Raw genomic sequence first — 25873 nt, forward strand, 5'->3', positions numbered from 1 at the left:
CAGGGAAGAGAGGGCTTCAGTACCAGCTGGCACCCTTGGCCCTCCTCCCATGGGGCAATGCAGCTTCTGGACTGATGCATCTATCTGAGAGGCAGGGACGGGAGCCAAACACACTGTATAGCAGGCCTAGGGCTCCTGGGCCAGGAAAGAGGCCCATGGACCTACCCTTGTTGAAGGAAGCTGGGTCAGAACAGGCATCTGTTCATGGGTTGACCACGGGGCACTGACTGCCTCCCCTGATGCCTGCCTTTTTGGAAGCATCCACCAACTTCTGGGCCTTGGGAGGGGGAAAGAAGGGGAGCAAGGAAAAGGAAGGGAAAGGCAGGAGGGAGGGTGGGAGGGTTGCTGACTTCACTGAAGGGCAAAATACACAAAACCCCTGCAGTTCCCACAGCCACATCTCTAACGCACACATCATATGGGCAGGGACCCAGCACACCCAGCCCACCCTGGTTGGTGATGTGGGCTGCTCCTGCCAATGCTTGAATCAACTGGCTGATCTTCAAGGTGCTCAGGTAGCGGAGTGGGGACACCCAGCCAGGGCTTCTCTACACTAGTCTTCCTTCATGTCCACGGCACTGCTGCTCCTCCATCTAACACATTCTGCTAATATACACTGAGACTCAACAGCATCAGCTCGTTTGTAGAAAAACAGGGCCAGGTACGAGCTTGGTACCCAGCATGTAGCCCCTGAGACTCCCTTGCCCTTGTCCACCAGTGTTGACAGCACAGGACGTAGGCTCTGGAATTCCCCCCCACCCCCGCCCACCCAGGTGACAAGGGTGCCATGTATCTCCATGTCTCCTGCTAACCTGAGCCAAGCACTAAATATCACTTCACCTTGGAGCTCAGTATCTGTACTAAGAAGTGAGCCACACTAATGCCACAAGCAGTGCCTGTGCAGCTGGTGCCTGAGCTGGTGTGCGGCTGAGGCCAAAGCTCAGGCCTAGGCACTGCAGAATGAACACACTCTGAAAAGCCAGGCCGTGACCCGTGTGGCAGCCAGCCTCAAGTGGAAACAAGCATGGTGCTCCTTCCCAGCCATGTTGTGCAGGACTAGTGGGATGCCCCTCCAGGGGCACTCAGGACCCCGACACACCAGCAGGAGACCCCAGCCCCACCTCAAAGCACCAGTGGTCATGGCCAGGTCACCTGCCCATCAGCTCAGCGGCATCAGGCAAACAGGCGGCTCTCAGGAAATAGAGAGTACTGCAAATGAGGGGTTGAGCATGCGGCCATCAGGTAACCAGTGACTGCTGCTACAACTATCAGGCCCCTGCTGCACCTCTCTGTGTGCCCCACATGGGACTGGTCAAGCTCCAACTGCCTCTTCCCCATGGGGCACGGGCCATCTGCAGGGTTCCAGAAACCTGACTCACAACCCCCAGACCCCTCACAGAACCCAAGATAAGCCACGCTGCCCACTCAGACCCAGCTTCCTGAAGATGCCATGCAGGGCCCCAGCGTCCAACAGCACCCAACCACCACATGGTCCCAGAGAACTCCAGGGCCACAGCCAGTTGTACTTTCATCTTCCTTCTCCAGCCTTGGGGACATCTGCTCACCAGAGAGGTATGGATCAAAAACAGGGGGCTCCTTAGCCACAGACAGGGAGAGGGGACTTGGGGGCAGGGAGGTGGTTGTGGGCAAAGAATGCACCCTGTGCTAGGAGAGCACCCCTGCAATCACACTCCAGCTCTCTCATGGTAGGAGCCAGTAGCCATCCCTCACACTGTCACAGGAACCCCTCCTTTGAAGTTCTGCTTCCTGAATCCCCCACTCAGTAGGTCTAGGAGGGGCTTGGCCCTTGGGACACTTGCCAAGGAGCAATGTCTCTGGAGAGGCTGCTACAGATGCTACAGAACCCCAAGCTGATTGGCAGGGCAGAAATCGCACTTCCTGTTGATCCCACAACCCAGTCCTGTGGCATCACTGAATGGGTTGCTGTCCCCCAAACGGTAGACCCACCTCAGATCAGCTGCTATGAGGTTGAAGCCGTTGTACAGGTGTCCCTCTGCGGAGACCTTCTTCAGGTAGGACAAGCTGTCCATGTCTGTGGTCAGAAAGTGGGCCACAAGTTTGCCTGTGAGCAGAGAACAGACACCCATGGCTGAGGCAACAGGTTTAGCCCCTCTCCCTGGGAGACTGATGGTTCTGCATGGGCTGGCCACACCTCATTGATCCAGCAGCCAAGGAGGTCAGCATTAAGAACTATGTTTTTGTTGGTTTTTAGGGTTTTTTTCCCTCCATTATGCCCCCATATAGAAGTCCAGCATGAGGAAAAACTCTTCAGTAGAGACGATGTGTGTCTATGTAGCTGTCCTCCCAGGGGCATCTGCTCTGCAAACACTAGACAGATGGAAAACAATGACACAACAGTCAGGAGTAACACCTTGGCCAGGGGACAAGTATGGAGCACGCTTCCTGAGAGGGGTGAAAGGTCAGTAAGGGTGAGTATCATGCGGGCCAGGCTGAGGGTGGTTTCCTGCAGTGATACCAGCCAGTAGACTCTCAGGCCCAGGAAAATAATCCTCTTCTCCATTCTAACTCCTCTTGTCTCTGCACTTGCAGTGAGACCACCCCCAAAGCCAGCCGCGGGCCCCACCCTAAGCCACGCCCCTATACCTCCTAAACCAGCCCCCAGCCCCTCCTAGCGGTACCTCGACCAGGGGCTTCCAGGTCCAACTTCGGCTGCAGGTAGTTGGTGATCGCTGCCAGTTTTCCGCGTGTGCTGATGCCCAGCCACGTGCCTCCTTCCTTGCCTTCCTCCATGTCGAGCCCTGGGTGGACGCCAGCATCACCACCAGGAGCACTTTCTATGCGGGCACCAGCCCCACCCTGTCCCTGGGTCCTGGGGAGTCACATCTCAGCCCCACAGCCCTAGTGTGGAACAGGGGCTCTGACTCCACAGGTCGAGGCAGCCGATGGGACCAAAAGGGCACACAAGAGACATCCTCCCCGTGCTTTGTCCTGGAGGACAACTGATGCTTGCGGACACATCCTGGAGCATGGGTAGGCACTAGGCTAGGAACAGAGCACCAGCTCTGTCGCGGGAACTTCATCCTGGATCTGGTATAGGTGTGCTGACTGTCCTCCCCCGGCAGAGCACACAAGGCCCTCGCCACGTGCGCTTCACTAGGAGCCCAGCGCCCACCTGCCAGTCCACTCCCCAGGGCACAGGCCCTGCCACAGTCAATGCTGCACAATCCATGGGGCCCCAGTACAGAGTCAGCCAGGTCCTTAAAGCCACAGGAGAACATCTTCACAGATTAGAGCATCATTTTACTTAAAGACTGGGATAAAATGGCTAAATCATGAAAATGTTGTTTTTACAACAATAACAGCAACAAAAGCTGTAAAGATCAAAAAGAAAGAAGTAAAATTTTCTTTGGAGGTGACAGGATTGTATGTGAAGAAAATCTCGCCCCTCCCCCCCGCCAACACACACAAAAATCTACTGGAACTAATAAGTAAATACTAGCAAGAACTGGAAAATGAAATTTTAAATATACCATTTACAACAGCGCTAAATAATAAAAATAATATTTAGAAAGACATTTAAGGAAAAATGTGTAACATCCAAAGACTGAAAAACACCATGCTGAGAGAAATCAAGCAGCTCTAACTAAAGATGTGCCTGTTCCCCAACTGGAAGACTCAGTACTGTTCTCCACCAATTGACCAAGAGAGTCAACATAATCCTAATCAAAATCCCAGCATGCTTTTTGATTTATAGAAATTAATGAGCTGATTCTAAAAATTTATATGTCCATACAAAGGAACAAGGATGGCAAAGCAGTCCTGAAAAAGAACAAAGCTGAAGGACTTAATGCTACCTGATTTCAAGACTTGGTAAAAAGCTGCAGTAATTGAGACAGTGTGGCGCTGGCATCAAGACAAACAGATCGATGAAACACAAAAGAATCCATAATAGACCCACACCCGCATGTGTTCAACTGATTTTCAACCAAGTTGTCACAATAAGGCAATAGATGAAAAAATATTCAATAAATTACACTGGAACAATTGGAGAGATAGGGAAGTATGTTTCTCAAACTCTATCTATCACACACTCTGTACAAAAATTAACATGAGATAAATCATATACCTAAACATAAAATCCCAAATCAGAAGGCTTCTAGAAGCAAACAGAGGAAAATCTCTATGACAAATCTTTATGGCAAAGATGAACAGAATGAACTATAAAAGAAATGAGTAGATAATTGACACTTTAGTTAAATAAAATATTGTGCTCACCAAAAAATATCATTAAGAAAATAAATAGGCAATACATTTATCCAACAAAGAACTCATACCAGAATGCAAAAAGAACTATAAATCAACAATTACAAAGTAAATGAAATTTCTACAATTTGGCCAGTCAAAAAGGATCAAATTTACCCTCCTACATAAAACAACCAAAAAAGAAACAAAATACATAAAACAATGGGTTTCAAGACCCTGGACATCAGAAAACGAAGGACAACGATATCTGAGACAGGAAAGGAAAAAGTTCGGCCCCACAATTGGAGTCTCCAGGACGCAGCACAGGGAAGAGGCCCGGCAGAGTTCAGCAGACTCCTTGGCTAAGGAGAGGGGAGAGTTTGGGGAGACCAAGGTGGCCAGGATTCCTGAGACAAAAGACCTAGACGAGAGGGGTACACAGAGAATCCTGGACATCTGATCAGTGCATGTGTGTGAGGAAACTACCCAAGGCCAGGAAAGAACCATCCAGAAGGAGGGACTCACACGGAGTAGGGGTGGAGGTTCAGGAGGTGTGGGGAACAGTGCCTGTTCTCAGAAGCCAGCCTGGAAAATCTCAAGATTCAGGGGACACTGGGAAGAGCAGACAGAAAGATCTTGCCTCAGTATGGGGAATAATCGGCCTTAGTCTGGGCACAGTTTCAGACCTGCTGCCTAACAAATCTAAAAAGCCAAAAGCTGAAACTGTTTGAGTAATTTAACTGTGTCCCAGAACAAAGCTCAAGAATACTTATAGGTATACAAAAAATATTCAGCCCTCAAGAAGATAAAATCCACTAATGTCTAGCATCTGATCAAAAATTACCAGGCATTTGAAGAAGTAGGGAAACATAGCTCCACCCTCCAAGAGGAGTTCAATCAACCCATTAAAACTGAACTAGAACTGACATAGATGTCGGAATTCGCAGATAAAGATATGCAAACAGTCATTAAAACTGCATTTTATTTGCTAAAAGAGCTAAGTAGAGACAAGGAAGACACGAAAATTGAATTTCTAGAGAAGAACTACAAAGTGTGAATGAAAAATACACAGGATGGTATTAAAGGCAGATTAGATACTGCAGAAGAAAAGATTAGTAAACTTGAATATATGACAATATAAACTAGCTAAAATAAAACAGAGAGAAAAGAGAGTTTTTTAAAAATGAACTGAGGATCACTGAAGTGTGAAACAATCTCAAGTAAACTAACATATGTATAACTGGAGGCAGAAAGAGGGAAAGAGATTGAGGAGAGTAAGAGACAGAAAAAACATGTGAAGAAATAATACCCCAAATTTTCCTAATTTCTAACAAGTTCTCAAGTAACGCTGATGCTACTGGCACAAGGACCATACTTAGAAAAACACTTGCCTACGATTTTACAATTCGACAATGCCAGAAGTGGGAGGATGTAGACCTTGATGTCTTCAGTCCCAAGCCGGGCACAGTGGCTACTGGACCGGCACAGCATTGTGATGCAACAAGATCACCCTCCCACTAGGCAGGCACCCTGTATCAGCATGCCAAGGGCCTCCTCCAAATCACTACAAAGGGTGAACAATTCGAGGTGGCTGAAGCACCCAGCCAGGATTGGCACTGATTCAGAGATAGGGTGCAGGCCAAGGTACCAGGGTAGGATGGAGCCCAGGTGGCCAGGATGGCCAAGAACCCCAGGCAGGCTAACCTTTCATCTAAGCCTCTATGTCTTCATCTACAAAAATCCCCAAAAGTTGCCTCCTGCCCCCCTTTTCCAGAGCATCGGCCCCTTGCCACACACACACACACACACACACTCACTCACTCTCTCTCTCTCTCTTTCTCTTCTCTCTCTCTCTCTTCAACCTCCCATTTGTGCCCTGCGGAAGTGACACACTTGGCCTATCCCATCCAATGACCCTCTTCTGTGCCATCCTAGCCCAGGATGGCCTGGATAGTCTTGGCCGTGTCCATAGGCTTCCCTCAGCCCTCCTATCATGGCCTCACAGGCCTGCCCATAACCTCTGGGAGAGCCATGGCTGGCCCAGCCAAGGACTCCACAAACACACAACTCCCCAGGGTTACTACCCTGCTGTAACCAGAGCTTACACAGCAGAAGTCTCCTCGCAGCCCTGCCCCATGCTCCTGCCTATATGTCTAGGCATTTCCAAGGTCTCACATGCAGTTTCTGATAAAGCCAAGACACAGCCCAGAGACTCAACCTCTTTTTCCTTTTGCACTCAGCCATCCTGAGGTCCCCACTCACAGCCTCTTGGCAGCTTTCCCTACCACCTACCAGACCTCTTGCCCAGGACAGTGCACTGCCCTGGTCTCTCTACTCCTGTCCTCACATATAGCACCAGGATGATCCAGCCTCAGCAGTGTTTTCTTCATACCACTGCCCGACCACGATCTACATAGCAGGCCTTCTGTGGAAGCTCCATGGCCAATTTTTTAGACACTACAGGAAGAACAGGACACATGCAGCCTCCCTGGGCCCACAAAGCCACATGCCCAGCACACTGGGAAACCCGTCAGCTCTTCCAGGCTCCCTCTGCATGCCTGGTACCTGGATCACAGGCAGAGGGACTCCTGGCTTAGCCAACATCTGTCTGTATGCCCTCCAATTAGACCCCTGCCCATCCCACGGGCAGGAACTGCTCCCTGTGCAAGGGGCTCAGGGAGGCTGCTGGCTGGGTGGGTAGGGAACCTGGCTGTCACCTTCACTTCTGCTCCCATGGGAACTCCTCATGAAGATTCCACCGAAGGTGTCCCAACCAAACCTCTGCTCCCCAAATTTAGACCAGCTTTCCCTGGAGCCAGAGGTGCTTATGTGTAAACAGAAACACGTTCAGATATAAGCATACGAATGCACACACACGTGCATGCGCACACACACACAACCCCCACAACTACGCTGCTGCACAGAGTATGGACTTATACCTCACACAAATCCAGCTGCATGCCCACAGAGAAAGGGTAGATCCAAATAAAACCAACCAATTCTTCTGGCTACTTCTGCGGATCCATAGCACATGAAACCATGTGGATGGTGCTGGGTGGACAGTTCTGGGGTTGGTCAGCCCAGTGCTGGCCCTGGACTTAAACTTTCCTGAAGCCCGTCCCATGAGTCTCGTCAGTGTCCACTCATTCATTCCAAATTTACATGGGAGGCAGCACCCATAAAGGCTAGAACCATCTGGGGCTCACACTTCCCTCCATGCCATGGCCACCCACCATGAGGGAAGACTCACCGCTGAGGATCTCATTGTTGTTCCCCCAGAAGTTTGCTAACTTGGATGGTCTGTGGTAGAATTCATCCCTGTTGGCTGCCAGGATGAGCCTGAAGGAGAAAACACAACTGCAACTCTCAGGTGAAACAGAAAAGCCACGTGTTTTCTTTCTAATTAACAAAGAAAATTCGCCTCAGTAACAATATGGGCAAGTTCCAAAGAGAACAGAAACCCACATGGGACAAAGGTCTGCCCCAGTTCCAGGCAGGCAGTTTCCTGGGGAGCCTGTGACTGGGACTGTACCCCTGGTCCCTCCAGAGGAAATACAGAGGAGATGGGTGAAGACCATGGGGCCAGGTGGGGAGGTGCCCTCCTGTGCATCTGTCCTTTCCCCTGAGGACACCCCAACCAGTGTCCTGGAAGTGTAAGTAGGCCCACCAGGGTGGCCTGGGAATGCATGTGGACCACAGCAGCATACAAGTTCTCCAAGGGCTGCTGTCTCAAGTTTGGGTGTCTGGGGGAGGAAATGTGTGAGAACGTCTCTGTGTTTCACTAGTTTTTTTCCTTATAAATCAAACAAGTGTTTTCTTTGGCAATTAGAAAAGATGTCACAGTTTTCAGAGCACTGGTTTGCAGGTAAAAAAAAATCAAAGTCTCCAGCTGACTTTGCCATTTAAATAAGAACATAGATGGTGACTAAGTGGGGCACATCTGGGTCAAAGAAGTGGTTATCAGAGGTCCCTCTGAGCACCACTGGTAGGCACACAGGTGAACAGAGGACAAGGGGCCAGAGGCTGGGGCTTGTGTGCAAAGGGTTCTAACTCTGGACAGGCTGTGGTCACACTAGGTCTGAAACCAAACTAGTCTAGTCAGTAGTCAGTCCTAAAAAGTCTTTAAAAATAATTTTTGTATTGTCTCATTAATTTCATGAACATTTGCTCGTGGTACAATGTGAATTAACAAAGATGGTTGTAAAATTGAAAGTGAAACCAGTGCCAGGCCATGGAAGTGTTGTTACCCCAAGCATAGTGGCATGTGATCACCCTCCCCCCGCTGCCAGACTCTGCGCCTCCCCATGCAGCCCCAGTCACAGGTGCCAGCACAGCCAGGGACTGTGCATGGCCATGGAACCCTTGGGTCTGCCCTGGAAACCTCACTGCCTTCGGTAACCCCATCTGGCCTACAGTTGCTCTCTATCCCCCCTGCACAGCTGGCTCAAGGGCTGCACCAGGTCTCAGGGATGTGCACCCAAAAGGGAAAGGTCCCCATCCCTGATACAAGCCCCAGTTATTCACAGAACGATCCTATGCAACTCCAACTGCCAGGTTCCAACCTGGACCTCATCCTCAGGTGGAGACAGACGGTCTGAAAGAGAAGGCACTTGGGCCCTGACCTCTGCCTCCTGGCCACATCTGCTCTGTCCCTTTGGGGCCCCAGTTGGCCCTGTTCTGGCTGGCCCTGCTCCCACAGGCTGCCTGAACAGGCCAGCCTGGTGGAAAGTGCCCCATCCACCATGGCCTGGACGGCAGTCAGGAGGAGGGAGAGTGCCACATCCCCGAGCTGGGGGAGACTCCACAGCTGTGGTGGGAATATGCAGCAGGGGCTGGGCTCCCCACCGACCCCTGTGGGTGGGGGTCACTTCACATGGTTAGGATCAAGCACCTGAAACAAGGCTGATACTGTCGGCTTCTGCTTTTGATTCCTACATAAGGCTTCAGAGAAGGAAAAATTAGGGAAAAGAAAAAGAAAAAAAGCTCACTGAGCAGAACCTTCTGCCTATTTTTAAAACAAGGAGCAGTTACGTGTGTTTGTTAATAATAGAAACATTAACTGCTGGGTTATTTTCATCAAGAGTCGCTAGCTGAATTTTGTGGTTTGCTCAGGATTTCATCAAATACATACTTCAGAAACAGGCAGGTGTGAGGAGTGCCTACTTAGAGGCTCCAAATGAGGAACATATTCCTTCAGTCACCACTTCTGGGATCGCAACACGAATAAAAGTTCGTCTGCGTCACTGCGTCCAGAGGCAAGGAACTTGGCCACCACAGCAAGCGGCTCTGGGGAAGGCAAGCCACCCATGGCTTTGTTTTGTTCTAATAACTGAAACCACTAATTAATTATTCAGGACCAACAGGCACTCCTCGCTCTGCTGCTGAGGGTAAATCTGTGAGCTCACAGTTCACTTTGTATATCTTGTGAGGGATGACTTTTTTTTTCAAAGAGCACATATCCCTTTATAATCAAGGAAGTAATGTCAGTGGAATCCCATCAGAACACAGCTGCCTCTACAGAGCACGGCAAGGTCACTGGGACCCCAGAGCAAAGCTGCAGCCAGCATGGAACTTCTAAGTTAGCATCTCATAGGCTGCTAAAGGAAGTTCTTAACCACTAGGCTCTTTGCCAGAGCACCACAGACAGTCATACTAGAATTAAAAACAAGAGCGAAACCAACAGGCACCCAGACTATACTCACACTGGGTAACTGCCACCAAAATATGGAGGTTCCAAGTATCAGGCAACAACAGGCATGGGGGGCAGAGGCTGGGACCACCCAGGGGATTACACCCCTGGGCAGAAGCCATGACACACTGTGTCCGAGATGACCCCAGGAGGGAATGACATCTGAGGAGCCCACCTGTGGGCAGCTGACATGCAATCTGGAAGGCAGACCACACCTGCACGAGGGCCAGCCCAGCACCAAGAGGACAGATGGGGAGGCTGGAGGGAACCTGGGGGTTCATGCCAGGGTGGTGCCTGGGGGGAAGGCAGCAGTGGCATGTGACATGGGGGGCTGCTACGCCTAAAGGGATGGGTACCTCCAAAAGGGAGGGCAGCAGAGTGGCAATAAGAGGGGTAGGGGGTGCGGAACGCGGGGTCTAAGACAGCTCGGCCCAGTACTAGGCTTGGAGTTGCTCTACAGAGACCATGCTTACATTCACTCTCCGGGCAGGTGCCGAGCTGGCTCCCCTCCCTCCATATTGCAGGCCAGCCAGACAGTGATTGCTGAGTCTGGGCATAAACAGACCACAAGATGCACACTCTGAGTGGCTGATGCTTTCTTCTATGGGAAAGAAACAAGAAGATGCTCAAACACAGCCAAGAGAGAGAGAGATGCTTCAGGAACCATGCCTGCCACCAGCAGGGCAGCAAAGCAGCAGGACAGGCCAACCCTGAACATCACTGGGCTGTCCTGGGCAGGGTGTGACGGGGACAGCCTCACCTTTCCCCTTCCACAGAACTCCTGGGAAGCTAGAAAACAAATTCCCATAAAATCAGCATCTGGAAAAGAGTCACAAGGGTCACTGCCCACGGCATCGAAAATGAGAACGTCTTAAGTCTCTTCTGCAAGCAGAGGCGACCTGTTTGAATCACATTTATATACAAGGTAATAATGGCCATAGGTCCAACTAGAAAAATCCTCTTTGCAATCATCTAACCTGGAGCAACACTGACTGCAGGGATAAGCTTAATCCACAAATATGAATGAAAACAGGTACCATCTGTTACCCTGAGGGGCAAGAGGCCACTGTATAGTCGATATTGAGGGTGCTGGAGGGAGCACAGGGGTCTCATCAGTCCCGGCCGCATGGACCAGATTTTTGGGTAGCAGGGTCCATGTGGACACCAGCCCTGGCACCGGGACCATCTGGATGACGGGAGAGGACCTGGTCTGGATGGTGTACAATGATGACACTCTCTGCTATCCAAAAGGGGACATGGGCTGATACAGCGAGGGGAGCCTATGACAGGGCCATCAAAAGACATGTGAGGAAATCGATTTGGCAGTTCCTCAAAAAGTCAGAAACAGAATTGCCATATAATCCAGCAACTCTATTTTGGGTACACACCCAAAAGAATTGGAAGCAGCAGTCAGATACTTGTACACTAATATTCATAACAACATTATTCACGACAGCCAAGAGATGGACACAACCCAAGTATTTACTAATGGATGAATGGATAAGTAAATGTGGTCTCTCTATTCAAAGGAAAGAAATTCTGACATACTACGACATGGATGAATCTTGAAGATGTTGTGCTAAGTCGAAATAAGCCAGTCACAAAAGGATAAATATTGTATGATTCCACTTATATAAGGTACCCAGGGTAGTCAAGGTCATAGAAAGGAGAATGGTGGTTGTCAGGGGCTAAGAGGAGGGGGAATGGGGATAATTATTAAATGGGGACAGAATTTGAGTTCGGGAAGATGAAAAGAGTTCTGGAGATGGACAGCAGTGATGGCTGGAAAACAATGTGAATATACTTAATGCTGTGGAACTAAACACTTAACAAATGGTTAGAATTGCAAAATTTTATGTTATATATACCTTATCACACACACACAAACAAAAGACACTCCCATGGAGTGCTACATGGAGGGAAGATGATGATACAGCTGTGGATGCCAGGGCAGCGGGCAGAGGCTGGTATATCCCAGGCCAGGACGACGATGGCTAAGGTAAGAAGGAGCCCAAGTGAGGGGCGTGAAGGCAGGCCTGGCTGGCCCAGATAGGCCCTGGCAGTCCTAGACAGCAAGGGCCTCCTCCCCTCTATGCCAATGGCCCTGGCCCGGGGCCTGCTCCCCCTTCATTGCTTCACTGAGAGTCCCTCCTCAATCTCTGACATGCCCGGGCTCAACTCACGTAACCTCTCACTGGCCTTGCTGCGGTTTCCCTCCCATGGCAGTTGCCTCCTGGCTCTCCCTGTCCTGTGCTCGCATCACACACATACAGAAGTGCACATACAGAGAGCCCGCAGCTTGCCCGTTCTCACTGCCTGAACACCCCCAGAGCTAGAACAGAGCAGTTACCAGAAGCCCCTCTGGCCCTCCACGTAGTCGAGAAAACACTGAGTATATTCAGTCAGTCACTCAGAGACGGCATATTTAGTCTTTGGCTTAGAGCTTTGAAAAATACGAGAGAAACGCTCAGGCTGTCTTGAATCACAATCCACAAGAAGTTAGTTGTTAGGAGGACAGGTCCTGGCAATGATGTACAGGTTCTGAGCAACAGAAAGAGAGATCCATGCTCACCCTCCTCCCTCCTTCTTTCCCTTTTTATTTTACTTGCAGGCGGTTGGAGGTAACCTTAGGAAACAGCATATTCAGTGGGGCTATGGCTGAATCTGGGAGTAACAAATATAGGCAGTGATCAAGTTAGTGACTGTCAGGCTGCCTATCTTCATTTGAGAAATTCTTCACTTGTTTAGTGGAAAGAGAGTTGTTTTGTTGTATGGGTGTTCAAATGAGTACAGATAGTTGCATATAAAAGCTCAGTAGCCAAAGAGGTGGACCATGCCAGTTATCCATTTATTGCATCTCAGCCCCAAATTCACCCTTCATTGCCTGTTATGCGATAATGAAGCTGAACTTTGCAGCTGGTACCATGCTAAGTTTTGTCAGTAAAGGGTGCCAAAGAGACACTGGAGGAGGAGAGCCTTCTTTTCCTGGCTCCTGAGTGCTTTCTCTATAGGTTCCTATGGCACACGTGACTTCCCCAGGCATCAGTCTCCTGTGAAACACGTGGCTTCCACAGCTCACAGTAGTAAGCAGCACCCAGTGGCCAGCACCTTCCCCCCAGCATCCTCCCTGCAACAGTTGCTAGCACCCTTGAGGAAAGATTTCCAACAAGTTCTGCCAGTGCAACACCCCAGAGATTTCTCTATTATCCAGTGTGCCATGGCTGTGCCTCTCCAGCAAGGTCTAGATCTCAGCCCGGAGGTGAAGGATGGGGCTCTGCCCTGGGCACGCCAATCCCATTATAGTGAGTATATTACACTTTCCCTGCTGAAATCACTATGCCTGGATCCTGTCCAGAGGCTGCACCCTGACTCACACAGCTCATCCTATTGGGGGATGTTCCGGGTCAGCTCCCAGACCCTGGTCTGGCCCTGCTACCCACTCCTCTGCAGGAAGAGAACACTGGACACTCTTCATCCTCTGTTCCCTGGCCTGGAATGAGTTAATTCAGCCACGACATTAGGTAACATTGTGTCTGTGATTTTGCATGGTGACCTAAATCCAAAAAGCTAGTTAAAATAGTGCACATCATTTCTGGTACAGATTTAAAAATGATGAAAACGTCCCAGGCAATTGCATTAGTAAGCAGTTTCGAATGTCATTTTTGGTTGTGGGTTACATCTCAGCCTCATTCTCTGCGTGGATAAATGCCAATGGGTTCCCGCTGGGGTGACGTGGGGAATGGAGGGGTGTCGTTCAGAGTCATGGGGAGGAGAAGGTCTTCCATTTCCCACCTCCTCGCACCTTGACACCACCACCCAGACTCCTCATCGGCAGCATGAACCACCAGTTCAAATGGGGCTCTCGCTCACTGTCACCCCAATTCTGCTACCTGCTGGTCTCCTTACAGAGCCTGTAGGGCTGTGCTCCTGCCTGGACCCACGTTGCTCCTCTGTCCTGCCCACCTTTAGAGTCTTAATATGTTTGTATATCTTTGGACATTGACTCAGAGTCCACCACCAAGAAGTATTCCCTCCAGCGCCCCACACTGAGTGACTATTATCTGAGAGGGCAGGGCCAGGCCTTTGCAGCTCGTCCCGTGGCCACCCTCTCCCCAGCCCACAGGGAGCAGCATGCTCCCTCGCTGCTCACGGTACCTACATGGGTACTGGGGACTGTGGGGCACCCAAAGCTGAGCAGACAGTGGCAGATGCAGAGCAAGGGGTTACCTGTACGCATTTCTGGAAACGGGGTGAGGATCAAACTTAAAGAAGATGATGCACATGGGTTCCTGAGGGTGGCTTTGCTCACATGGGGTCAGACGGTCTGCAGGAAAAGGAAAAAAATGAGTTGAGTAAACAGCACACAAGAGAACCACCTTCCGTGCCATCCTCCCTGACCCAAACAGAACCACCTCTGAGATGTCCCTGATTGTCGCTGGACATGCCAGAGCCATGTGCCCAACACTGTGACACTCACCAGCACCGCACAACCATCTCCCTAAACATACACACTCATCAGCTCTGCCTAGACTGCCCTGCCACCTATGGTGCTCACTGGCCCTGGACACACTGCATGGGGGTGGCAAGTGGGTGCTGGAGGTGGAAGCAACAGCAAGAGCAAGAACATGAGCACAGCTGGGGCAGCAGGCAGGCAAACCAGCCCGTGCTCGCCCAGGAGGCCCTGTGGCTTCCTCCATGGCCCCCACCCAGACTGCCCATTGCTTCCCCTGGCAACAGCACCAATTTTTGCCCCTAGGCACTCAAGGCAGGGCCACATCATGTCCAATTGGCCTGGGGACACTCTGTAGCAATGTCTACAGAAGGCCCTTGGCACATGCCCTCTGCCCACAATAGCCCAGGCACAGCCAGGGGACCCAGAGGGCCCTGTACACCCTTGTCAGCAAGGAGCACAGGGCAAAGCACAGGTGCTGGTGACATGGACACAAACCCAGGTGCTGATGAGTGAGGACTCAATGCACACCTCCCCCCACCCCCTGCCCAAACGAGTCCCTCACCCAGGGCCTCTGGGACCAGCAGGTCTTTTCCCGCAAACAAATTGAGAACTGAGATGAGGTTCCAAGGCCACCAACCCTGGACAAGGTAACTGTGAGGGTTTCTAGTCCTGCATGTGTATGAGAAGCTAAGGACATGGCTCCGGTGCAGAACCAGTGCCCGCAGCCAGAAAACGGGCAGGAAAGAGGCTGTGCAGGTACTAAAGGGAGCTGAGAAGATGACCCTAGAAGAAAGAAGCTGATGAGCAAGGGGGGAAGGTGTGTTCAGTGCATGTGCATACATGTGAGGCTGTAAGGTCTGTGAACACACGTAAGTGCATGAATATGTCTGCTTGTGTACTTGTGTGCAAGTGTACACTTACGCACATGTCTGTATGCATATGTGTCTAGAGGAGGCTACTGAGCTCCAAGGCCCTAGCCTGCCTGGGCCACTGAGGGTTTGGAGAGGGTTCATGCAGGGCCTGTCCCAAGATGCTAAGTGCACAGTGCCTGCTAGAGCAGGGTATGGGCTTTGCCCAGTGGAGCACATCTGTAAAGCAGGTCTGTGAGTTGGACCCTCACTGGGGGCAGGAGCTCGGGGGGAGGGGGACGAGATTCCCAGACCCAGCCCATCCTTGCTCCAGACCTCAACACAAGCCATGGCTGCTCTGCCCTAGGCCTCAGAGTGACCACACAGGGGAGGGGGCCTGCCTGCTAATCAGGACGCCTGCACGGTACCCCCTATAGGCAAGTGGGCAGCAGGCATGGTCCAGGGAGTGTTCCAGCTCACTGCCTCAGGCCCAGGTCCCTGCTATCCACACACCACAGATCTGGGAGAGGCCCACCATCGGCCGTGGGGACAGGCAGGTGAACAGTGACGGTGTGAGCTCCTCTCTGACATCAGTGCAATCGTGCCCAGTTCTTGGGTCTCTGAAATGAAAGCTTTCCTGTCTCAGAACTCACAGAAGGGAACATTCCCACCACGCCGACCCTGTTATCAAAGCTGTGCCAGTTCCCCTTGGGCAGCCAGGTGGACAGCAGGGGTTGCAGCCACAGAGCACAGAAGAACCAAAGAGGGGTCAGAGCCCTAGGCTGGCAGCTCAGACACAACCTAAGCTCAGAGTCATGCAGAGGCTGCCAAGCTCCTAGGGCCTTCCCGTGGACAATGCCATGGCGTCCTTGCCACTCTACTCACTTTGCTGACTGGTTTGGCGGGGGTGGGAGGATTCACTCGACTACTGTCCCCACTGGCTCCCACAGACTCAGCTCCCTGTTTCCCCCAGCTGCGGCAGGCATGGGCATTGATGATTGCTGCATGGAACCAACCTATGACCTCAGTAAAGCCTGTGGTTATACAGGTGAGGTGTTGCCATGGCAACTAGCAAAAGTGCAAGGTGCTAGGAGATGTGCAGCCATGTGAGATGGGTTGCTGGCCACCAGCCTGAGCTGGAAGTGCCCACTGGGGGCCATCGTTTCAAGGGTGCCTGACGATTCCAATACTGGTGGGCAGGCTGGTAGAGCGGACGCTCCTGGTAAAAATAACTTAAAATGCTTGAAAGAATATGAAAACATCTTAAAAGCAGCCAAGAGCTTACAAGGTCATGTAGGATTTAGCCAACATCTTGGAGAACACAGGAATCCAGAGAGGAAAGAAAGCAGAATCAGTGGTCGTTCCTGCCCTGGGGTATTGACCATCTGGGCAAACTGGGCTCTGGTGGCCTCGGGGGTTGAGAGGGACAGAAGACCCAGGGGCTGTAGGAACAGTCCAGAAATGGAGGGAGTCCCTGAGAAACCCCATGAGCAAACCCAAGGTTACACCAGGGATCCAGGAACCCTCATGCCAAGACTTGGTTTGAGGGACTGCCGTACCAGTCGTGCCCCTGGGCACCTGGCAAACCAAATTTCTCATCTTCATCCTAGACCTCCAAGAAGTCTCACAAATAATTTCTAGGACAAAGAGCAGTACACAGTCAGAAAGAATTACCTAACCAAACAAAGCACCATAAACAAGAAACCAGCAGAAAGAGATCCCCACACGTCTTGTAAACCAACTATGTTCTAATTGCAGAAAAGGGAGCTTGAGAATATCTGCAGAGAAAAGGAAGTGATCAAGAATAAACGAGGAAGACCACAAAACAGCAGAAAGAACTGTTAGAAACAAAGCTATAGAAACCACAAATTAAATCTCAGCAGTGGATTTAACAGCAGACTAGACACGGCTGATGAACTGGGTCAGTAGAACCATCCAGAACAAAGTGCAGAGAGACAGGAAGCATGCTGTGTCCCACCTGCCAGGTACAGTTGACGGGGTTCCCAGCACCTGCCACTTGACCATAGTCTAGCACAGAAGACGCAGGCCCCCTTACCCCAGAGGAGCTGGTCTCTCTCAAGACTCCAGAATACTCTAGCAGAGCCTGACTGGTGGTGACTGTGGAAACCAGGCTGCCAGTCAATGGTAGGAGCCCTGCCAGCCCATCCCTGCTGAAATCCCATCAGTCTAGAGCCCCCCCGCCCCCGCCCCAGGACAAAGGACTGTTCTGAGGGCTGCTCCACAGGAATGTGCTGCCCCACCAGGGACGTGCCACTTTGGGCTGTCAAAGGAGAAGGCAATCATGTTTTCTTTGGCCTACCACATCCCTCCCTGAGCTACACGCCTGGCCGCTGGTGAGACCACTGGCCAGGGGCAGCTCTGGCCACTAATGCTCACAGACCAGACACAGATCCTCCCCTAATTTAGCTGCAGGATCCCGCCATCCTAGTTGGCCCCGATGACTGGTAGACCAGCCCTCAAGATGTGGTAAGGAGGGCTCTGTGGTGTGAGGGAAGGCCACCGATGGTCTCCTGGCAACCTGGTGCCGGAGATGTGGGCACAGAGTCCAGGGCTGCGGCCTCGACGAAGACGCAGTCATTGGGAGGGAAGGACCAGAGGAAAGCCAGCCCCTGGGCAGGGGACCATCAGGAACTGCCTTTCTCTCCAATCCCTCACGCCCCACTCAAGACAGGCCCGCTGCCCACTGGCCCCTCCCACTCCTGGCTTTACCTCCTACCCACCCCAGCCCCAGCACCCTTCTCTGCCTAGGCCCAATGTGCTCCTTCAGCAAACTCCTGGCAGGTCCCATGGGTGAAGGGCCATTCTCCCAGCATGCCCCCACCTAGGCCCACCACAAAGTTCGGACATTCTTTTCAGGGCCTGATAAAGTCCTCCCTGACACCCCTGCTCATTCTGCTACCTTCTCACCCCTGCCGACTTTCAGGGCTCTGAGAGCAAGCTCTGGATACAGCCTTTGTTGTCCCACTCACTGCACCAGGCCTTAAGGTTGGCATCTGAACACTGCAAGAAGCCACGCCCCACTTCTATGACCTTTGTCCAGGGCACTGCTTGCCCCAGCAGGCCAAAGAGGCCACAATAGAAATGTGCACATTCAGCCAAGCCTGTGAGTCGCAGTGAGTTGTCACAGGCCCATCTTCTGCTTTTCCTTCCTTTCTCCCACTTGGCCTTTTGGCATCCAAGATGACAGCCAGGCAACCTAGGGCACAGAAAAGAGGCCCCTCGCCCCTAGAACTTGGCTCTCTGGACTGTGACACACTGAACCAGAGGAGGCTGGGCCCTGGGTGCCACAGGGCAGGGGAGAGGACAGCTGGTGACACCTGGGGAGCACCTTCCCATGCTAGGCACTTTACAGGTGTGATCCCCTCTCATCAATCCTCAGCCTGAGGTCATGTGGGAGGCTCACTGGAGGAGTGCTTACTGGCTGCACTTGGGGTGAAGGAGCAGGCATGTATGGGGTACTAGGGTCAGGTGGGCTTCCCTGAGCTCCCATTTGCTCCCAAGCAGCCTCCTAGGAGACCACGATGCCCCCAGCACTGGACCTGTACATCTGCACCACCTTGGCACATCCACAAGCCACTCCACCGAGCTTCATCATGGAAACACTGGGAGGCCAGCATGCCTCCTGCAGGTGCCCCACTGGCCCACTGTTCTCCCTGTGGCCTCCTCAGGGCATGAGAAACCCCTGGGAAAGGTGGTGATGGGGTAGCCAGCTCAATCCCAGCCACAGTGGAAAGTCACTGTGCCCATGTGGGGTCCCACTGGGGGCACTGTCTTACAACTGCCTCACACACATGGGTGCAGCAGGCCTTAAACCAGCCCTTAGGCATGGAGGATTCTAGAGAGTAACTTGGGGCCAAGGAGAGGAAACCTTGTGGGCAGCAATCGGGAGGGACCACATGCAGGGTTAGAGAGTGGAGACTGTTAAGTAACCAAATATCCTAACAAGTGCCTGAGACACCAGCGCAGCATGACCCAGAGGTGGACATGGAAAGGTGCTGTCTTTCTCACTGCCGTGGGAGCATGTCCTTCCATGCTCATTGTGAGGCCTGAAGGGGTGCTCACTGTGGCCTGGGCTGGGCTGTTCTGTACAGAGAATCAGGGGCTGGCCCCGTTGTGGAAGAGGCTGGCATCAGCAGTGCCTGTGCCCTTGGCGTGTCCTCACCGTGGCTACCTCTCGACGCCGTGTTCCACAGCTCACATGGCCTTCCCTAGCTGTACATGACAACCATCAAGACTTCACATAAAACACTGACCTCTGTACCTTGGCTAAGTGACAGCTCTGCTTTAACAAACTACCCAGGACTTTTCTCAAACTGAATAGGGAGCTGCATAAAGTCCTGCTGAGAACAGGAAGGCGGCAGCTCTGGAAGCGCATTCTCTCCAACAGTGTCCAGTGCAGACTGAGACCACAACAAAGGTCCCCAGCCCAGGGACTGTAATTCAGGCTGAGCAGGTACACAAGGCTGCACATGCACAGATGAGACCAGTGCACCCAAAATTCACACCTATCCACTTGCTGCTGCTCATCAGTCACTCAGCCTATGGCTCCTGCTGTGACATTGTCTAGAAATAGCCAAGAAAGCACTGTGTCCTCTGGGGTGGCCTCCACCAGCCTGAATAAGCACCTCTGCCAGGTCCTCCCACCTGCAGCCTAGGCAGATCCATGTGTGCAGCAAAGGCCATTGCTTCCCACACACCCCTGGAGTCCCTGGTCACACCTGAGCCCTGAGCAGAAGGCCCTGCGAAGTGTGAAGCAAAAGGAAAGGGCCCTCTTCACACTAAATCCAAGGGCTTCCCGTACTCTCTAAGAAAGCCAGTGGAAGTCTTCCCAGATCACAGGTAGGAGAGTCTGGCTTTCCTCTGGTCTAACCACCTAGTAATTCTGCAAAATAGGAAGAACAGGTCACGAATTTGGCACCAGTTATTCTTAGTACATGGCACTGGCTGCGAAGCACAGAAGCTTTCCAGGCACTCACGGCCCATCTGCTGATAATGCTTTCAAGAGTTCTCCAAGTGTGCTGCACTCTACCTGCTCACCCACTGCCTCTGAATCACCCACTCCAGCGAAGGACTCCTCCCTCCTCCCTGCCTCCCAGAGGACCAACAGGGCTGTTCCCAACAGCCAAGGGGAGCCAGGTAAACCACCTCTGTCATGAAGATCAGGCTCTTCAGCAAGTCAAGCTTTAAACCTCACTCCATGCAACATCTAACAAGAACACAACAAGAAAATGACATAGATAGGCTTGACCAGAGACAGGTCAGGGCCTCATGCCAAGTGATACGGCAATGACTGCAGTGGCTCAAGAAAGGGCCACAAGGCCTGGCACTCCAATGGACCAATCCACAGCCTACTGATCAACAGTAAGGATATGCTTCCCTGGCCCCTGACACCCAGTGCAGAGACAGGTGGATGAGAGTCAGGTCAAGCCAGTGACCTCTTGGAGGCCACTTGGAGAGGAGGCAAAAGGGCCCTGAAGGCCACTGATATGGCCTCATTCTCACTGCCAGCCCAGATAAGAAAAGGACCCGCCAGGGAGACTGGCAGAGCTCAGCACTGCTAGGGGTGGTCTAAGCCCATCTCCAGATCCCACCCAGCTGAGGCCCACCTCGCCCTGACCAGAGGCTAATGGCATCACACACGACTGCTGCCACCCATCCTGTGCCTACCAATACCACCTCCTCCAGCATTTGCATCAAAAGCCTCTCCCCTCCCCTTCCTTCCAGCCCACCCTATCCTCTCACATCCACTACCAGCTCATCCACCCACCCAGTTCAGCCTCTCCATGCCCAAGCTCAAGGCTCCACACCTCCTGCTGCCACAACCAGCAGCACCTGGGGGCCAGCGGGGTATGTGGTTGTGGTTCCCACTCCCAGGTCACCCAAGAGCACACTGTCATCTGGAAAGTTCCAACTGCACACAGCCGGCAAAGCCCCATCTCGTCACCTGCGGGCTTCCAGATCTTTCAAAGTACGGGTGGGTGTGTGCTGCAGGGTTATCACACACACACACACAGGATCTCACTGCCCCTGTCTTCCCACTAACTTACTGTGCAAGTTCAACCTCTCCAAGGGGCAGTGACTCCAGCCCGCTCACTGCTGCCCAGTGTTCATGGGGGATGGCCTCCCATACACATGCTCTGTAAACAGCCAAGGACCCTCCTAAGATAGTGACCCAGGAAGCATAATGGCTCAGTCAGAGGCTGAGGCTCTCAGATGAGCACACCTGACCCAACTCCCTCCAAATATCCAGTGCAGGTACCACCTGCCATTCAAGAGGGCCTCTACCCACAACTCCAATTGGTGGGGAACCTCCCATGGTTCACTCTTCTGTGGTGGCAAGAAATGCTCTCACCACAGTTTCTTTGGCATCCCCCAGTAGTTGCATATCTTATTGCCACCAGGAGGCCCATGTCCACAAATCACCAATTTGGGTACTGAATCCTGGGCCTTCGTCGCAATGACCTGTAGTGTGGTTGACTGCAGTGTGGCAGGCATGCCCTGTCTGCTCCATATGTGGAGCCTCAAATATTTTTCCCAGTCCCTCCCCTGCATTACAGCCTTGCCTGAGGTGCCGCCTAACAGAAAGTCTGTTATTTTACAGCCAATTTTCCCATCTTTCCTATACATCAGTTGCCCTCCCTGTCCCAAAGTAAGAGCCTCTTTGTCTTGACTTCCCTGTACAGTTGCATTTTGGACTAATTAGTACTCAGATTTGCCCAGGGTCTGCCTGGGTGAGTGGTGTGAGGTATGGACCCCGGTGCTTCCCCACCTCCAGGGTGTGCAGTCTTCCCAAACTCTCCACACCCAGACATCCAGTCACATGGCCCCTCAGGGCCCTGTATGTGTAACCAGGTGTCAGCTTCAGCACATACTCTGGTATCTGGAGGGCACGTCTCCTTTTGGCTATTCACAGAATCTTCTAAAACTCTGACCAAGTGTGCCATGCCCCACCCCTGCTGGCCAAACCAGGTGCTGTCCATGAAGCAACATAGCCAAGGAAGTCCAGAACTGAAAACCACCCCATGACAGTCCACGGTGGCATCCACGCTACCAGAGTAGTGAGAGGTGGAATGAGAGGCCCCACCCAGGAGAGACCACCTTGCTCAGTGCTTGCACAGAGGCCTGAAACGAGCAAGAGTCATTCACAGGACCAGAAGTCAGGGCAGAGCCACCTGGTCTAGGGGACAAAAAGGGATACGAAGGAGACATGTGGGTGCTGGCGATGGTTTCCATGCCCTGATATAGATGGTAATTGAGAGGCTGGGCTCACTGTACCATCCATGGAACTAGACACAACGTAGGCATGTTCGACATGAAGGAAAAAAATGGATTATCTACCCCCAAAAGCTGCCCATAAGAAGCAAGTGGACAGACTCAGCCTTCCTTCTCCACTGGCTTCATGACATTCCTCTGGGCAGGGAGAGGTAAAGCAGAAAAAACCAGAAGAGACTATTCATGGGAGACGAGACAACAATGGACTCAGCACTGGCTCAAAACACCTCAAAACAGGACCAGGAACTGCTGGGCTGTTGTGAGTTCTCCACAATGACATCACCCACCTGAGGCAAGAGCAAAGCCACATCTGATCAAGTCCACGCCTAACCCCTGGGGTGGAGGGCTGAAGCGGACCTGCGTCCTTGGCAGGGGCACTTCTCTTTGTCAACTGAAAAGGCAAAAAGGGCATCTGATCAGTGAGAAGATGCCACGTCAGAATGCAGCAATGAATGGCAGGGATGCATGCCAGTGAATGAGGAATATTTTTACCATGACGCAGAGTAGAGGGAGCAGAGAAACTCAGGAAAGTGAGGCTCCCGGTTCACATCGAATCAGTGTCCTACCTGGCTGCAAGTGCTAAGACTCTGGACAGAGGTTAATTGAGCCCTAGAGTCAGGCTCCATTTCATTATACCAAGCACTTCACACATTTAGGAATACATTAAGGCTAACCACCTGTCCATCTGGTATTGAGGGGCCATGCAGGGGATAGGGTCTCTCAGGCTTCACACAGGAGGGCTGTGAGGCCAGGTTCCTCATCCCCACCCTGTGACAGCTCCCAAGGGTGGAGGTGGTAAGCATAAACTGCTCTTTTCACATGACGCCTGAAATCCTCCCAGCAGCTGCCAGCAGAGGAGGTAAACACACATGGGAACACAGTGTCGCTGTTCCTGGGCCTTGGCTGAGAAAGCCTTGACGTCTGCAAATATTCTAAGCAGCCAGCCCACTGCAATGCTCCACCTTCCTCCCTGATTAGTGACTGAGGACTTCTGAATCTATGCTTTGTCATTTTGGCTGTTAAATGGTATTTCACCATTACAAATTTTCTACGGTGATACTCTTCCTAAGATCTTCGAGATTTTTTAGGAGCACTAATTCAGCCTCACACTAAGTGCTCCCTTCACAGTTCAAGGGAGCAATACAAAGGAGGGACACGGTGAGCATTAAGGAAAGTTCCAGTCACAAAGTGGCCCCAGTACCTCGGCCTCTCCTGGCAAGAACACTTGTCTTCCCTACAAGCCAGCCCAGCCTCATAGTGGCCCCTGTAGCCAATATGATTAATAACGGAGGAAGGAGCCACCTTCCCCACTAATCCCTCAAAAGAGGATGAAAACAAGCACTTAAAGTTAGCATAGTCCTGAAGACTTCAACAGACACCCCAAGTAGCAGCAGCCACCAGGAGACAGGGGCTGGCTGTTTTTACTTTTAAGCATGCATACACTACTTTTGCAATCTAAATAGAAACTTGATAACCTGAAAGGGCTGCTCAGTGGTTCTGGGAAGACATTGTTTTCACGGAGCCCATCATCAAACCCTCTGGTACAGACCAACAAACAGAAAGCTCTGCAGTGCTGCCCTCACACACCAACTAACATGTTAGCAAAGGATAGATCCTGTTCTCGCACATCAGGAGTGTCAGTAACAGTGTGGCCCACTTCAAGAAGGCTCCCCGCCTCCCTGCCCTGGACTGTTTCTCTCCAGACAAGCTCTGGGGACCCTTGTCTCTCCATGGATGTCCTCAGCAGCAGCAGCAGCCACAGTGCCTTCAGAGAGCTCTCCACTCTAGTGTGGAGGCCAGGTCTGAGAACACAGCACACTATTACATCCTTGGGGAAACATGACGAAAATGACAGCCCTCAAATGGAGACACAAAGGAAGTATGAGGCAATAATAACAGCTCAGGGGCTGCACAGCCAGGCAGAGTGGATGGCCTCTTGCCTTTGTTCAGGGAAGGGCTGTCATTACCACATGCTGGAGCAAGCAGTAGCCTGGTCTGAGAGGCCACAGAGGCTCTCTTGTGTCCACCAGCCAACATAACATAGCTATCCTCTCCAGCTGCCCCCACCCCACCTGACAGGTCATCTGATGCAGGAAGTCTCCTGGGAAAGAGATCCAAGAGCAGAGGCACTGGGAGTCAGCCCTGGCTCTGAATGATCTGGGAACACCATTTGCCTCTCAGCCTGAGTCTTTGCTGTGAACAGTGTTTGGCCAATGAACACTTGCCCAAAAGGCTCCCTAGAGGATCATCCAGCAAGTGTGAGAAAGCAACTCAAAAGCACTACCAGCTGGAGGCGTCCCTTATAGCTACCACTTCCGTCTGCCTCAAGGAAGATGGCTCTGAGCCTAAACAGTAGCAGCAAAACAGTGGTCAGCAGGTCCAGAACAGACAACACGCCAGGACTGTGACGAACATATGACATATCTGCTGGAGGAAGGGCACTTGAGGCTCAGGTCCAAGGGCAGAAGGTTCCCTCTAACTGTGTCCCAGAAAGAAGCCAGGAGGAAGCAGGAAGGTGCCGGGGTTGGGGGAAGGGGTCTCAAAAGGCCAGCAAAGGAGCCAGGCCTTGCCCTGGGTGCAGCCCTGCACAGCCCCCACCCCTGATACCCTGGGGGAAGGGTCCGACTACCTGAGCCACCCTAGGAAGGCCGTGTCCAGCGCAGAGATGATCTATCACTTGCTGCCTACTCGGATAGACAACATCTGTCACCCCGTTGTCCCCGCAGGATGCTGAGAGGCAGCAGCGTGACTCAGGGCTCCAAAACTGACCAACGCCTTGACCCACCCACCTTGCAGCCACCTCGCAACATCTAGCCCGGGCGGAGATCACTGGAAACGCCTTCTAGTACCACCAAGGGCCCTTCGTCGCCCGGGATCGGTTTGGTCTCCCTGGACCCGGACGCTTGATTTCCATTTCTCGCCTCGAGAAGGGGAAATTGAGGCGGGACGCAGAGCTGCGGCCCCGCCCCTCCCCACGTGCGCCTCAGGAGACCCACGCCTCGGAGCCCGCGCGGGCTCCGCCGCGACCGCCACCCACACACTCACCTTCGCGGCCGCCGCCGTCGCCGTCGCCGACTTCCAGGTGCCGCGCCGGCGCGCCTCCGCTTCTGCCTAGGCCCCGCCCCTGCTGCCGCCTGAGCGCTCGCGATTGGGCTGCGCGGCGAGGGACCACGCGACACGCGGCAACCCAGGGCACGGTTGGCTACGTGCGCTGTCGCTCAGAGGCGGGGCGGCTACAGCCCTTCCAACTCCCCGCCCCCGAGGCTGCGCCTAATCTCTAGGCTGCGCTGGTGTCTGAGCTCCTCGTGACCCCCGTGGCCTTTATATCCTCCTCTGCACCCCCTCCCGGGAGACGCCTGCGGGAGG

General features: G+C 52.4%; 1 protein-coding gene across 4 annotated transcripts in view; it reads right to left on the minus strand.

The window, feature by feature from the left end:
• The window catches only part of TANGO2 (transport and golgi organization 2 homolog), a 34748-nt gene extending 9108 nt beyond the window's left edge, over nt 1-25640 (minus strand). The window contains exons 1-5 of one of the 4 annotated variants that reach the window (XM_039872851.1): nt 25553-25640; nt 14141-14237; nt 7475-7563; nt 2661-2780; nt 1969-2083 (exon numbers count right to left, since the gene is read on the minus strand). In XM_039872851.1, the coding sequence (XP_039728785.1) occupies nt 1969-2083; nt 2661-2780; nt 7475-7563; nt 14141-14196 (380 nt within the window). In that variant the 5' untranslated portion in view covers nt 14197-14237; nt 25553-25640. Of the gene's footprint in view, nt 1-1968; nt 2084-2660; nt 2781-3154; nt 3354-7474; nt 7579-14140; nt 14238-22794; nt 22899-25296; nt 25499-25552 lie in introns of those variants that run through there. The other 3 variants (XM_039872853.1, XM_039872852.1, XM_039872854.1) reach the window with 3 other exon arrangements.
• Between the last annotated feature and the right edge of the window lie 233 nt (nt 25641-25873).

This window comes from Pteropus medius, unplaced genomic scaffold, assembly GCF_902729225.1.
Source record: "Pteropus medius unplaced genomic scaffold, Ma_sr-lr_union100, whole genome shotgun sequence".
Classification (NCBI taxonomy): domain Eukaryota; kingdom Metazoa; phylum Chordata; class Mammalia; order Chiroptera; family Pteropodidae; genus Pteropus; species Pteropus medius.